Here is a 12,803-nt window from a genome sequence, read left to right on the forward strand (position 1 = left end):
AGCAGACCTGGCAGGAAGTGGGTGTGGACACTCCCTGGGGATCAGCAGAGATGGAGCTGGAATGTGAAGTGGGCTGGGTGTGCAGTTACCTAACTCTCCTGAGCCCACAGGCAGCACCCCAGATGGAGGGAAGTGGCCGAAGACAGCCCCAGCTTTTCCTATTGGCCCAACTCTACCCGGAATCCCAGAGCAAAGAAAGTATCTGATGCTACCCCATAGTTAGTCCAAAGAGGCCCTGAGATAGCCCAGAATAGAGGCCCGGGCTAGCCTAAAGGTGAGGACCCAGGTTGGGCACCTGGAGAGCCCTGGGCAGAGTGGCTTGGGCTAGCTCAGCTGTTGGGGCCTAGGCTAGCCCAGGAGTGGTTTCAGTCCATGTAGACCCCCTCAAGGTCAGGAAGATGTGGCCATGTGGCCGTCACTATGGTCCCAAGCAGATGCACTCTCATTTTATTTTGCCAACACCCTTCTGAGGCCTCCTCCTCACTTGTTCATTTCACCATCAATTACTGGCACCATTGTTCATGTGCCAGGCCCTGCACCCAGGCCTAAGCTACAGAGATGGTCATTGACAAAATGGCCCCCACCCCCTGGAGCTTCTGACGACTGGAGGATAATCCCTTAGATGTGCACGACTCCTGACAGTTCATTAGCTCTTCCCGCCAACCACATGAGGTGGGCAGGGCAAGTGCTGATAGCTGCATTTAATAAATGAGGTAAGTGATGCTCTGAGATGTCATTTTGAAGGGAGGCTTCAGGAGGGAGAGGGGAGCAGGGCACCTCTAACTGTGGGATGTCAGGCGGCATAACAGAAATCAAAGGACAGGGGATCTTTCCGGGCTTCCTTCACCACCTGGCATAGATGACCCCTTAACTCCTTCCCTTCTAAGTGAATCCCTGTCACTTGATCAATGGTTTGTTGTTGTTTTTATTAGCTGCCATAGAGTCAATTCCAACTCATGGGGACCCGTGTGTGCGGAGTAGAACTGCTCCAAGGCTGTGACCTTTCAGAAGTAGATCACCAGGCTTGTCTTCCGAAGTGCCTCTGGGTGGGCTTGAACTGCCAAACTTATTTGTGCCACCCAGAGACTCCTGATCAACTATTTGAAACAACAACAAAAAAAATCCTCACCTCCCAAGGCCATCAACACTTCTCACCTCTCCCCTAGGACTACAATCCCTAACTGGTCAAGGACAAGGGACCCTATATAAATCCCCTCTTTGTCCTCATGACCTCACCAATGGGAAGAGAGAGCAGTATGGTCAGGGTGCTCAGCCTTTCCCATGTTGGTCTCCTCAGGGCCAGCTCTGAAGGAAAGGATTTGAAAGACATCAGGAGAAGTAGTATCTGCTCCATAGAAAACAAACTTTCACCAAGGACACCTTTTGAGCTCCATTTTTCTGAAATTTCTGAAATTTTCTGCCCCAGCCTATCCTCTTCTTGAATGCAGATGCTTGTTACAGAAGAACGAGTGTCTCCTGATCTCCTGATAATGTAAATTAACTGTTTACCAGTAGGCTCAAGCCTACAGACTTGATTGTACACTGCTAGAGCTGGTTCAGGTAGGTGGTTTGGAGAGCCTAGATGTGGGGTCTCTTCATCGGTGAGGTAGGGAAACTGAGGCCCAGAGAGAAAGGGTGCCGGTAGGGAGCCAGCCTTTCTCCTTGAGATCCCTTTTCTCCAGGCAGTGGCCTGGGACACTGATAAGGGCTCTACAGGCACTCATCCTGGATGCCCAGGCCACAGGAGGCCAGCTTCATTCCCTCCTCCTGGCAGGGCTCCTCTGGCACTCCCTCCAGTGCCTGGTGTCCCCCCAACCTGTCCCAGAGCCAAACACGTGACCTCACTTAATCCCAATTATGTAATGTGCAACCCAAACAGTTGGCCAAGGAGGAGGTGCCTGGAACCAAGCCCTGGAGTGGGGGCAAAAGGCCGCAACTGGATCAGGGCTGAGAGACTAGACTGGCCTCCTTCCGCAGTGCCCACCACTCCTTGAACCTCACCTGGCACCATGAGTGGCCACGTTGGAGACCTCAGCCCCAAGCAGGCAGAGACCCTGGCCAAGGTGAGAGCCCCTTCTCCAGAAGCCCTAGAGAAAGTTGCTGAGGAGCAGGTGGGTGGCCTGCCCCACTCTGTTGGTTTAGCTGGTCCTACTCTAATCTGTCAATTTAGAACATCCCTTTGACAATTTACCTCTTTGTTGTCCCTGCTCCAGGGTTAGATCTCACAGTGCCTGGTAACATCAGCCCTGTCCCAGGCAGATGTTGACGGAGCAACTGGAGAGCTTCCAGGCAATAGTGGGGGTGATGCCCACTCAGGATCCAGCCTGCCTTCTTCTTACCCGGGAGCCTCAGAGAGCTTTATCTGGCAGTTTCCTCCCCCCTCTTCTCTTCCCCCAGGCGCCATAGGTGACAGCTGAAGGATGTTCCTGGTGTGCCCTCTAACTCTGTTCTCCCTTCCTCCCTGAGGCACAACTTTGAAGAATAACAGGTCTATCTGTATGAGCCAGAGAGTCAGAGCAGAGTACATTGTCATCCCCATAGTCAATGGGGAAAAGGCCACATAATCACTAACCATGTTTTTGCAGAAAATGGCATAAAAAAAGCAGAAGCCTTAGTGGGCTAACACATGGAGAGAACTAAGAATACATCCATACTCCAAACTACCTACCAGACTATTTATCCTTTCTTCTATCCACCCACCCATCTATTCTTCCACCAACCCATCCATCTATTCACCCTTTCTTCTGTCCATTCACCCATTCAACTCTTCTTCCTTCCGTTTACCCATGTATCCATCTACCCACTCATCCATCCATCCGTTCATCCTTCGTTTCTTACACCATCCATCAATTCATCCATCCATCCACCCATCCATCTGCCCAGTCACCCTTCCAATCATCCATCTCTCTTTCTACCCATTCATTCACCCACCCTTCCAACAGCATGGGCCAGACCTATGTAGGGGGCAAGTAGGGATGATGAAAACAATCATTGAGACTGGAGGCCAAAGCTCAGCCTCTCTCTTCCCAGTTCCGAGAAAATGTCCAGGACGTGCTACCTGCCCTTCCCAACCCTGATGACTACTTCCTTCTGCGCTGGCTCCGAGGTGAGGGCAGAGATGGAATAAGTCAGGGCGAGAGGGCAGTGGGAGGGGCCTGGTCCCAGCTGCTCCAGAATGACCCATAGTCCTTGGATCTGGCCACATCACCTTGATTCACATGCCCAGGTCCAGGAGAGGGGAGGTGGAAGCAAATAGAGGCCCCACAGGGCCCCCAATGCCCTCTATAGCTCCCACTGCCCAGGAGTACAGCAAGGTAGATACAACACAGCCTCTTGCCTCTTCATGGCTTCCTTCCATCTTTCTCCAGCTCGGAACTTTGACCCGCAGAAATCAGAAGCCATGCTCCGCAAGGTGAGACTCATCCACCCTGTAGATTTGGGGAGAGGCTTTGTGGGGAACAATCCACACCTCAAGTCCCTACCTCCTTCACCCCTCCGGGGTGCTGGGAGCCCAGAAGGGCCTTACCACATATTTTCATTTCAGTACATGGAGTTTCGGAAGGCCATGGACATTGACCACATTCTTGATTGGCAGCCTCCAGAGGTAAGGCCAACACTCCACACACCACAATCTTTCATAACATACCACCCAAGCAGCCTGTGGGTCACTGGGGATCATGAGTGAAGGGCATGGAAACCCTGGGTAGGCAGGCACCTCTCCTATAATAATAATAATAATAATGAAAATTCCCTGGGGGCTTACAAGGGCTGGGTCTGGGTTAAGTATCTATCTGTATGAGCTCATTTAATCATTGCAACTCTATGACATGGGTACTATCATCCTCACTTTACAAATGAGAAAACTGAGACCCAGCAAATGTTAAGCAGCTTGCCCAAAGTCCCACAGCCCCAAGGTGGGACTGGGATTTCAGCTCGGGCCTGTCTGGCTCCCATATGTAGGCTCTCAACCAGCACAGTTAGGCAGCACCACTGTACCTCTCTCCCATAGAACATTGCTCGAAGCATTCTGTCTGGCTGGGAAAGAAATTCATTTCAGCAGGGCATTAGTGATGACAGTCCCACTACTGGCATCCCAGTAAAGTAACGATCACAGCTTCATTTGTGGGGCACGTACTCTGGGCTGGGCACTGTGCTATGCCAACATTATCTCTGTTTCCCCAATTGTCTTATGAAGGAGAGAATACCCAAACTATTTTACAAAAGAGGAGAGGCAATGAGGTTCAGAGAGGGGGCACCACTTGCCCAAGGACAGCAAGCAGCAGAATCTTTATTTGAATCAGGTCTACCGATCTTCAGAATTCAAGTTCTTCATCATTAAGCCAACCCCCCTCAGTGGAAAGGGACATGGCAGACATGAGAGGCTGAATTAAGGAGCCCAGAGGCTGAGATCCTGACCTGATCTAAGCCTTGGCCTTGGCATTTGCCCACTGTGAACAAGGCCCTCCCACATGGGACCCTTGGGACAATAGCGCCACCCGCCAGGGAAGGACAGTGCTTTATACATGGTGCATAGGTTCACCCTTCCCAAGGCAGCTTGGTCTAGGGGTCTCCAAGGAGGTGAGTCATGCCAAGTTCTTTTCATACCCAGGTGATCCAGAAGTACATGCCTGGGGGCCTATGTGGCTACGACCGTGACGGCTGTCCTGTGTGGTACGACATCATTGGGCCGCTCGACCCCAAGGGGCTGCTCTTCTCTGTCACCAAACAGGACCTGCTCAAGACCAAGATGAGGGACTGTGAGCGTATCCTGCATGAGTGTGACCTGCAGACTGAGCGGGTAAGGCCCAGACAAAGCGGCTGGGATGGGGGTGGGATCTGCCTGGGGCAAGCTTATTGGGTCAAATCTGAGTTCTGCCAATTACTGTGCACCTTTGGAAAGTCACTTCACTTCTCTGAGCCTCAGTCATCTCGCCTACAATCAAAGATAATAGTAATAATGATAAAAATAATGTTAGTGAAGATTAAATATGATAATGCAAGTAAATGGTTTAGCACACATTTTTCTCAACAATGGCAGTTGTTATTTCCTCTGAGTTTTTGCACTTGCTGTTCCTTCTACCTGGATCACCTTACCCCACACCATATACATTGGCCTCCCACAACTTCACTTGGTTCTCTCCTATTTATCCTTTATGTCTCAAACTTAGATGTCACCTTCTCTGACTCTCTTGTCTGGGTTAAGTGCCCCACCTGTGTGTTCCCACAGCCCCTGTGCTGTCCTGCTTCAGCACTTATCATAGGCTGTGATGACCTGTTGCTTTTTAATCTCTCCAACCAGACTGTAAACTCTTTAAAGATAAGAACTGTAGATTATTGAGCATTACACATTATACTCTCAGTTTGGGGCACAAAATTGGTGCTTAATAAATATTGGTTGGACAAATGAGGGGATAAATGGATAGCTGGCCATATATATGGATGGATGGGTTGATGGATGGATGGATGAGTGAATGGATGGATGGACGGACGGATGGACGGACGGATGGATGGATGGATGAGTGGATGAATGGATGAGTGGATGGATGGACGAACGGACGGACGGATGGATGGATGGATGGGTGACTGGGTGGATGGATGGATGGAAAAGGATATGCATTCTCTGCTTCATCCACTCACTCCTAAGAGGACAGAGTTGGAGGGCTAGAAGAATCCTTGAGGGGTCATGTGCTTGGGTCACCATCTCCCAAGTTCTGAGCCTGCACCCTGAACCCTGGAACCATGCCTTGCTCTCATCCTCACAGCTGGGGAGGAAAATTGAGACCATCGTGATGATATTTGACTGCGAGGGCCTGGGCTTGAAGCACTTCTGGAAACCTCTGGTGGAAGTGTACCAGGAGGTGAGGAAAAGGCCCACGACGTTCCCCCACTTACTTTAACGACTGGCTTAGTCTTCTGTGACTTTACTGCCTATTCAGAGCCAAGATTTAGTAAAAGGAGGGGCCTGCCTAAGCCCCATCACTGGAGCTCAGGACTGAGAGGACCATAGTGTGTTTCCTATAAGATCCCACAGAACAGGCTTCATGACAACACTACTGAGACCATGTGGGCCAGCCTCTGCCAAACCCTTCTCAGCCCTGTCATCCTCAAATCTGCGACTCGAGCAAGTCCCTCCAACCTTCTATGCCCTTCCTTTTCCTCATCTACAAAATAGGGATAACATTAGTCTGTATCTCTGAGGGATATAGGAATACTTCAGCGAGTTGATATGTAAAGTGTATACACAGTGCTTGGCAAACAGCGAGCATTTAATAAACAGTAGTCGTTATTATTACTATTACTGTACTATCATTACTACAACATTTACTCTAACATTGGAGATTATTATTTTAATTATTATTAGGTTGTGGTTCTAATAGTCTCAGGGGAGATGGTGCCCTCCAGCGGCCAGCAGGGGTGATGGCAAGAAGGGAAACCCTCTACAGCACTTCTCTCCAGAGAGGAGATTGCAGAGGAAATGGGGGTAGCAGAAGAAGAGGTGTGGGCTCTGATGGGGTCTCTCTTGGTTCCCTAGTTCTTTGGTCTCCTTGAAGAGAATTACCCAGAGACCCTGAAGTTCATGCTCATCGTGAAAGGTGTGTGGCAAGTGACTTTGCTTTCCTGTGCCTCTCTTTGTCTGTACAGTGGAAATGAAAATAGCGCCTTTTTTCCCAAGGTTGTTTTGAGGCAGATTGATGCTTGGGTGCATGCAAATCACTTACAGCACATGCACAGAGTGAGCACTTGATAAGTGTTAACTGCTATGGTTGGCCTATTGCAAGAGGAGCCAGCCCTGATCTCAGCTCTTCCAGGAACCCCTCCTCACTTCTCCTGCCCATGCTGATCTCTCCCTCTCCAGGCTTCCTCTGGCACTGGCAGATAGTGCAGTCCAATCTTGCCTTTCCTGTTTTCTGCTTTGTGGGGACCTCCAGTTCTCTTATGTATGTTTATAATGTTTTCCTGGCTGGATTATCTGCTTCTTAAAAGCAGGGGTTCTAAGTCTCCACCTCTGTTGTATCCTCCATGGGTCCAGGGCCATGGTGGATGCTCAATATATATTTAAGTATGTGGGTGGCTATTGTTGGGGTAGATGGGTGGGTAGATGGATGGATGAACGTTTGATAGTCAGCAGGTCGATTGCTTGGTTGGTTGGTCAATTGAATGCTTGGTTGGTTGATGGGCATTTGGTTGGCTGGCTAATTGAATGGCTGTTTGATTAATTGGCTGGCTGGTTGAAAGATTGGGTGGCTGTTTGGCAGTTTGGCTGGCTGGTAGATTGGGTGACTGGTTGGCAAATGAGTTAGATGAGTGGCTGGTTTATTTTTTGGCTTAACCTTGGGTGGTTGACTATCTGGCTATTTGGATGATTGGCTGGAGAAAGACGTTTGTTGGCTGGTTAGTTAGTTGTTTAGTTGACTGGTTTTCTGGTTGGCTGATTTTGGGGGTAGTTATTTAACTACTTAGTGGGTTAGATGATTGGTTGGTTAGCTGATTGCTTGGCTGGTTAGAAGGTGAATTGTTTGGCTGGTCAATGGCAGATTGGCTGGTATGTTACGTAGCTATCTGATTGACCTTTTGGTAGATTAACTGATTTCTTAGTTGGCTGATTATGTGGTTGATTGGCAGTTTGGTTGATTGGATTGTTTGTTGGTAAGTTGATAGGTTGGACGATTGGTTGGACTGTTGGTTGGACAATTGGTTGGACGATTGGTTGGTTGGTTGGCTGACTGTTGGGTGATTTGGCAAATTGGTTCATTAGCTGTTTGGTTAGATGGGTGTAGAGCGTTGGAACTGCCCAGCATTACTCATGACCACTCCATATCACTGGTTATGACTTATGGAGAGTGGCCCAATGGAATTCTTTTCTCCCTGTTATACTTGCTTGTGTCTTTCCAGCCACCAAACTGTTTCCTGTGGGTTACAATCTCATGAAGCCCTTCTTGAGTGAAGACACCCGAAGAAAAATCATAGTGCTTGGGAGTAAGTAGTTCCAGCACCATCTTCTGAGTTCTGTGCATGAGCTTTGGAGTGAGGTTGGTCCATCACCACATCCAGAACTCTACCCATCACTTAGAATCAGAGCTTCCTCCTTCCCAAAAGTGAGGTAGGTCTTACACTATAGAGTTTATCAAGTGACCCATGCTATATTCCTGCCATATCCCTTTGGTGAGTAAAGTCTCCATATTTACCTCCTTATCAGTTTCAGTTTGGGTGCTAGGCAACCTCTGGGCTATGGGCCTCGGTTTCCTTTCAATACTCATTACCTCAATAATGGCAACCTGAGCTGAGGAGGATGGGGATGAAGAGTGGAAAGTGAATCTGTGAAGAGGAGGGAGGCCCAACAAGAAGGGACTGGATAAGGAAATCATGGTGTATCCATTCGATGAATCTGGGGGCAACCATGAAACATGGCGTTGTGAGTGAATATTTAATGTGATGAAAAATGTCATTAAATAAAAATAATAGATTATAAAGTGATGCAGACAGCATAATTTTATTTTTAAAAAAGAAATATGTATTTCTAGAAGGAAATACAACAAAATGGTTTGTGAATGGTGAGAAATCAGGTGGTTTTAAATTTTATTATTTGTATTTTTCTGTGTGTTCTAAATTTTGCACAATAAATGTGTATTCATTTTCCGAGTAGGAAAAATTGTGTTAAAAGTGACAGAGAAGGAGAAAGAGCAAAAGAAAGAAAAGAGAAATAGTTCTTAAACCCAAACCAATGACCCTATGCTTGGAGGGTAACTTCTCCCAAGCAAAATCGTCAGACCATAGAATCAAGGTATCTGAGGCTTGGGGTTGGGGGGAGGGGGGATCTTAAAAATCTGATTTCTGTCTTTTCCTGATGCCTGGGCCTCTGCCACTGTTCAATTCCACTGAGATGGGGAGCTTGATGCATCACAAAGTAGCCTGGTTTGAGGGACCTAGGCAGTGCCTTCTAAGCTTCCCAAATCTGGGAGCAGTGTGGGTTCCTGCCACACTCCAGGACCCAAGTCCGAGACCTACAACCTACTTGGTGTCCCAGGTGGCCCTGTGCATTTGACCCTTGTGTTCCAGGCATTGTGGTCTTCGCCTGTATCCCACTGGAGGTGAGGAATCTCCCATGGCTGTGGGGTAGGGTAGGTAGCCTGGATTGGCCACAGGCCTGGGGACATGGTAAACATTCCAAGATCCAGAACCCTTAGAGCTTTGTGTAGGATATGAAGAACAGTACTGTAATGAGCATTGTGGTCTTGGTGATTAAATGAGTGGAGTATCCACCCAGAGGCCCAGAGTTATCTATCCCCCACCAAGAGGTCTTTGAGTATGCCACTTACTCACTGTGTGACCCCAACAAGACCCTTGACCTCATTGGGTCTTCAGTCTCCTTGAGACAGTTAGACAAACTCTTATCTTTACTACTGATGACTGGGAGACCTTCAAGAATATCCAAATCCTTGGGGGGTACCAAGTTTCTGATGGAAAAATTTAAAAGCAGATATTGGTGATGGTTGCACAGCATGATGAATGTAATTAATGTCACTGAATTGGACATACAAAAATATTGAAATGGCAAATGTTTCGTTACATATGTGCGTATGTAATTATATATATATATATATATATAATTTACCACAATTATAAAAAAAAAAAAGCATGTGGCGAAACATGTTTCTATAGCAAGATGAGGCCCAGAATACTGATGAATTGGCCCTGGCAGCCTCAACTCTGTGGAGCTTCTCCTGGTGGTGTGGGGTGCTGATGGGTCCCCTCCATGTCTAATAACCAGCCTTCATTCTCCTTTCCCCCAGACAACTGGAAGGAAGGTTTGCTGAAACTTATCAGTCCCGAGGAACTGCCTGCCCAGTTTGGGGGAAACCTGACTGACCCAGATGGAAATCCCAAATGTTTAACCAAGGTACAAAGAACCCCAGGACAGGGGAATGGAGCTGGATTCCCTCCCACTCATGCACTCGTTGCATTCATTCCACAAACATCTGTGGAGATAGCCCTGTGAGCCAGATACTGAGCAAGGCAGTCCTGGCTCTGCCCTCCTGTAGCTCTCAGCAACTCTGCAGGCAAACAAGGAATGAGGGCATGTTGACCCAGAGGGGCGAGCTGGAAGAGGATGCTGGGGACCTGTGAGGGCCCAGATGAGGCCTTGGCCCAGCCTAGAGCGTAGGGATGGCTTCCCAGAAGAGGTAAGGGGGGCAGGATGAGCAGGATATTTCTTGGAGAGGATGAAGGTGTCTCAGACAGGAGAAAGAGCATGAACAATGGCCAAAGAGGGCAAGCCCATCCCTCCTTTTGTTTGCAGATCAACTATGGTGGGGAGATTCCCAAGTCTATGTATGTGAGGGATCAGGTGAAGACTCAGTATGAGCACTCAGTGCAGATTAGCCGTGGCTCCTCACACCAGGTGGAGTATGAGATCCTGTTTCCAGGATGTGTCCTCAGGTACGGACAGGCCACCATCCCTACCCTGTCTGGGCCCCAGCCCATGGAGGACCTGTCGGGCTGAGCAGAAACTGTACCCTGCACCAAACCCCACAGGTGGCAGTTCTCATCAGATGGTGCAGATATTGGCTTTGGGATTTTCCTGAAGACCAAGATGGGGGAGCGGCAGCGAGCAGGCGAGATGACAGAGGTGCTGCCCAGCCAGCGCTATAATGCCCATATGGTGCCCGAAGATGGGAGCCTCACCTGCTCGGAAGCTGGCGTCTGTAAGTTTGCTCTGCTGGGTCCTGGCACCAGAAGGCTGGAGCTAACCGTCCCACAGTTTACAGGAGGAACAGAAGGGTAGCGACTCCCCCAGGGACACACAGCTTAGGGTAGTGCTATCCATTCACATGGCCACTCATTCAGTTCATACCTGTGAGCACCTGCTATGAGCCAAGAGTCAGAGATGATGCAGACACACAGGCCCCAAAGGGTTTGAAAGCACTCGAGTCACAGGACACAAAGGACAATGGGGCAAGTGTAATTTTCTCCATAGAGCCACTGAGGGGCACAAACAGTTAAGCACTCGGCTACTGGCCAAAAGGCTGGTGGTTCAAAGCTACCCAGAGGCCCTTCAAAAGAAAGGACTGGTGATCTGCTTGAAAACCCTATGGAGCAGTTGTACTCTGCACACATGGGGTCGCCATGAGTTAGAGCAACTAACAATTTCCTCCCATGAAAAAACTGAGATTCTGAGAAGTAAAGCAATGGGTCCAGAGCTACACAGCCTAGCAGTTTAGTGTGGTGTTAGGGCCCCACCTCAGCTCGAGGTAGCTGCATTAAAACCCAGTTGTCAAGCTGACCCTAATTTTACAATCCCATGTGTATCAGAGAGAGGTGGCTCCACAGGATTTTCAATGTCTGATTTTTTGGATGTAGAGCACCAGGCTTTTCTTCCTAGGCACCTCTGGGTGGACTCAAACCTCCAATCTTTCAGTTAGCAACCAAGTGTTAGCCATCTGCACCACCAATGTCTAACCTGTCTGGAGCCTTGAGTTGCTCACCTGTGAATGTGGGCTGTAACTCCTGCCTTTTGAGGGTGGTTGTGAGGAGGCAGAGGGTGTGCAATAGGCCTGACCCAGCACCCCACTTTGTCCAAGCGGGCCAGGATGCCTCTGATGGTTCCAGCTCCCTCCCTCCCCCACATCCCCATCATGTGAGCGTTTAGGTACGTAGACAATAAGATGCAATCACTGCTGTTCCAACTGCAAGTTGGTGCAACTAAAGCCAGCCTGGGCATGGTGCCAGGAGGAGGTCAGTGTCTGTTTACAGGCCCTGCTCAGGGTGTGTGTGGGGGAGGTACAGTTCCCATAGGAGGGAGCGGGACTGGTGAAAACTTGCAAACAAAGCCAGTGTGAACACAAGCTTGTTCTCCCCTGTGGCTGGGGCAGAGATTCAGGGAGTGTGAAGCCAGGTTCAACTGCCCATCTGTCCATCCTTTCTCGCAGATGTCCTGCGCTTCGACAACACCTACAGCTTTGTTCACACCAAGAAGATCAGCTTCACAGTGGAGGTGCTGCTCCCGGACGAAGGCATGCAAAAATATGACAAGGAGCTCACCCCCATCTAGACGGCTCCCTCAATTCTCAGAGACCCTGCCCCTCTGCTTTCTCTCTCTATATCTCCCCCCAGTAATTGATCATTAGTCCTCCCAGACCTGGTGACATTAGAGAAAGGGCTGCCTTGAGGAAGATCCATATGCTGTGGTCAGATCAGAAAAGGTATAAGAGGCACAGTCTGGGAGGGTGCCAAAGTTGCAGAAGAAGAAGAAGGCAAGGATGAAGGTAGGAAGTGGGATGTCACTCAACCCCCAGGAAATAGGAAAATGAACCCCCTGCCCTTTGTCCTCAGCTCTCTTAAGCCGTTTGTGTGTGCTTGCATAATCTTCCCTATAAGCTGTAAGCTCCTTGGGTTGGAGACGTATCTAAATTCCTTTTATTTTCCTTCCCTGTATGTTGTTGTTGGGTGACATCGAGTGGATTCTGACTCGTACGAACCCCATGTGACACAGTAGAACTGCCCCCGTAAAAAAAAATTTTTTTTTAATTTTTTTTAATCTTTACAGGAGCAGATCACACGAGCAAATTGCCAGGTCTTTCTCCTTGTAGAGTGGCTGGGTGGGTTCAAATCACCCACATTTCAGGTAGCAGCTGAGCCCTTAACTGTTGCGCCATCATGCTCAGTATAAACCTGTAGAGTTGAAAGGAGGACCAGGAGGCAGGGAGCAGGTGGTTATGGGTATGCATGACGAGGAGCCTGCACTTGAGGCAGATTTCAGTACCTTGGACAGGGAAGCGGGATGGAGGGAATGGACTGTCAGCTGG

General features: G+C 49.0%; 1 protein-coding gene across 2 annotated transcripts; it reads left to right on the forward strand.

The window, feature by feature from the left end:
• Nucleotides 1-2,009: 2,009 nt before the first annotated feature.
• On the forward strand, nucleotides 2,010-12,051 carry LOC100658334 (SEC14-like protein 3). 2 transcript variants are annotated; one of them, XM_003419064.4, is made up of 12 exons: nucleotides 2,010-2,063; nucleotides 3,031-3,106; nucleotides 3,369-3,412; nucleotides 3,545-3,604; nucleotides 4,610-4,798; nucleotides 5,763-5,858; nucleotides 6,533-6,593; nucleotides 7,894-7,977; nucleotides 9,792-9,898; nucleotides 10,298-10,437; nucleotides 10,534-10,703; nucleotides 11,928-12,051. In XM_003419064.4, the coding sequence occupies exons 1-12, from the start codon at nucleotides 2,010-2,012 to the stop codon at nucleotides 12,047-12,049; spliced, it is 1,203 nt and encodes a 400-aa protein (XP_003419112.1). In that variant the 3' UTR covers nucleotides 12,050-12,051. The 2 variants fall into 2 exon arrangements, with proteins under 2 accessions (XP_003419112.1, XP_023414998.1); XM_023559230.2 differs by lacking the exons at nucleotides 3,545-3,604; nucleotides 4,610-4,798.
• The last annotated feature ends 752 nt before the right edge of the window (nucleotides 12,052-12,803 follow it).

This window comes from Loxodonta africana, chromosome 19, assembly GCF_030014295.1.
Source record: "Loxodonta africana isolate mLoxAfr1 chromosome 19, mLoxAfr1.hap2, whole genome shotgun sequence".
NCBI classification, from domain to species: domain Eukaryota; kingdom Metazoa; phylum Chordata; class Mammalia; order Proboscidea; family Elephantidae; genus Loxodonta; species Loxodonta africana.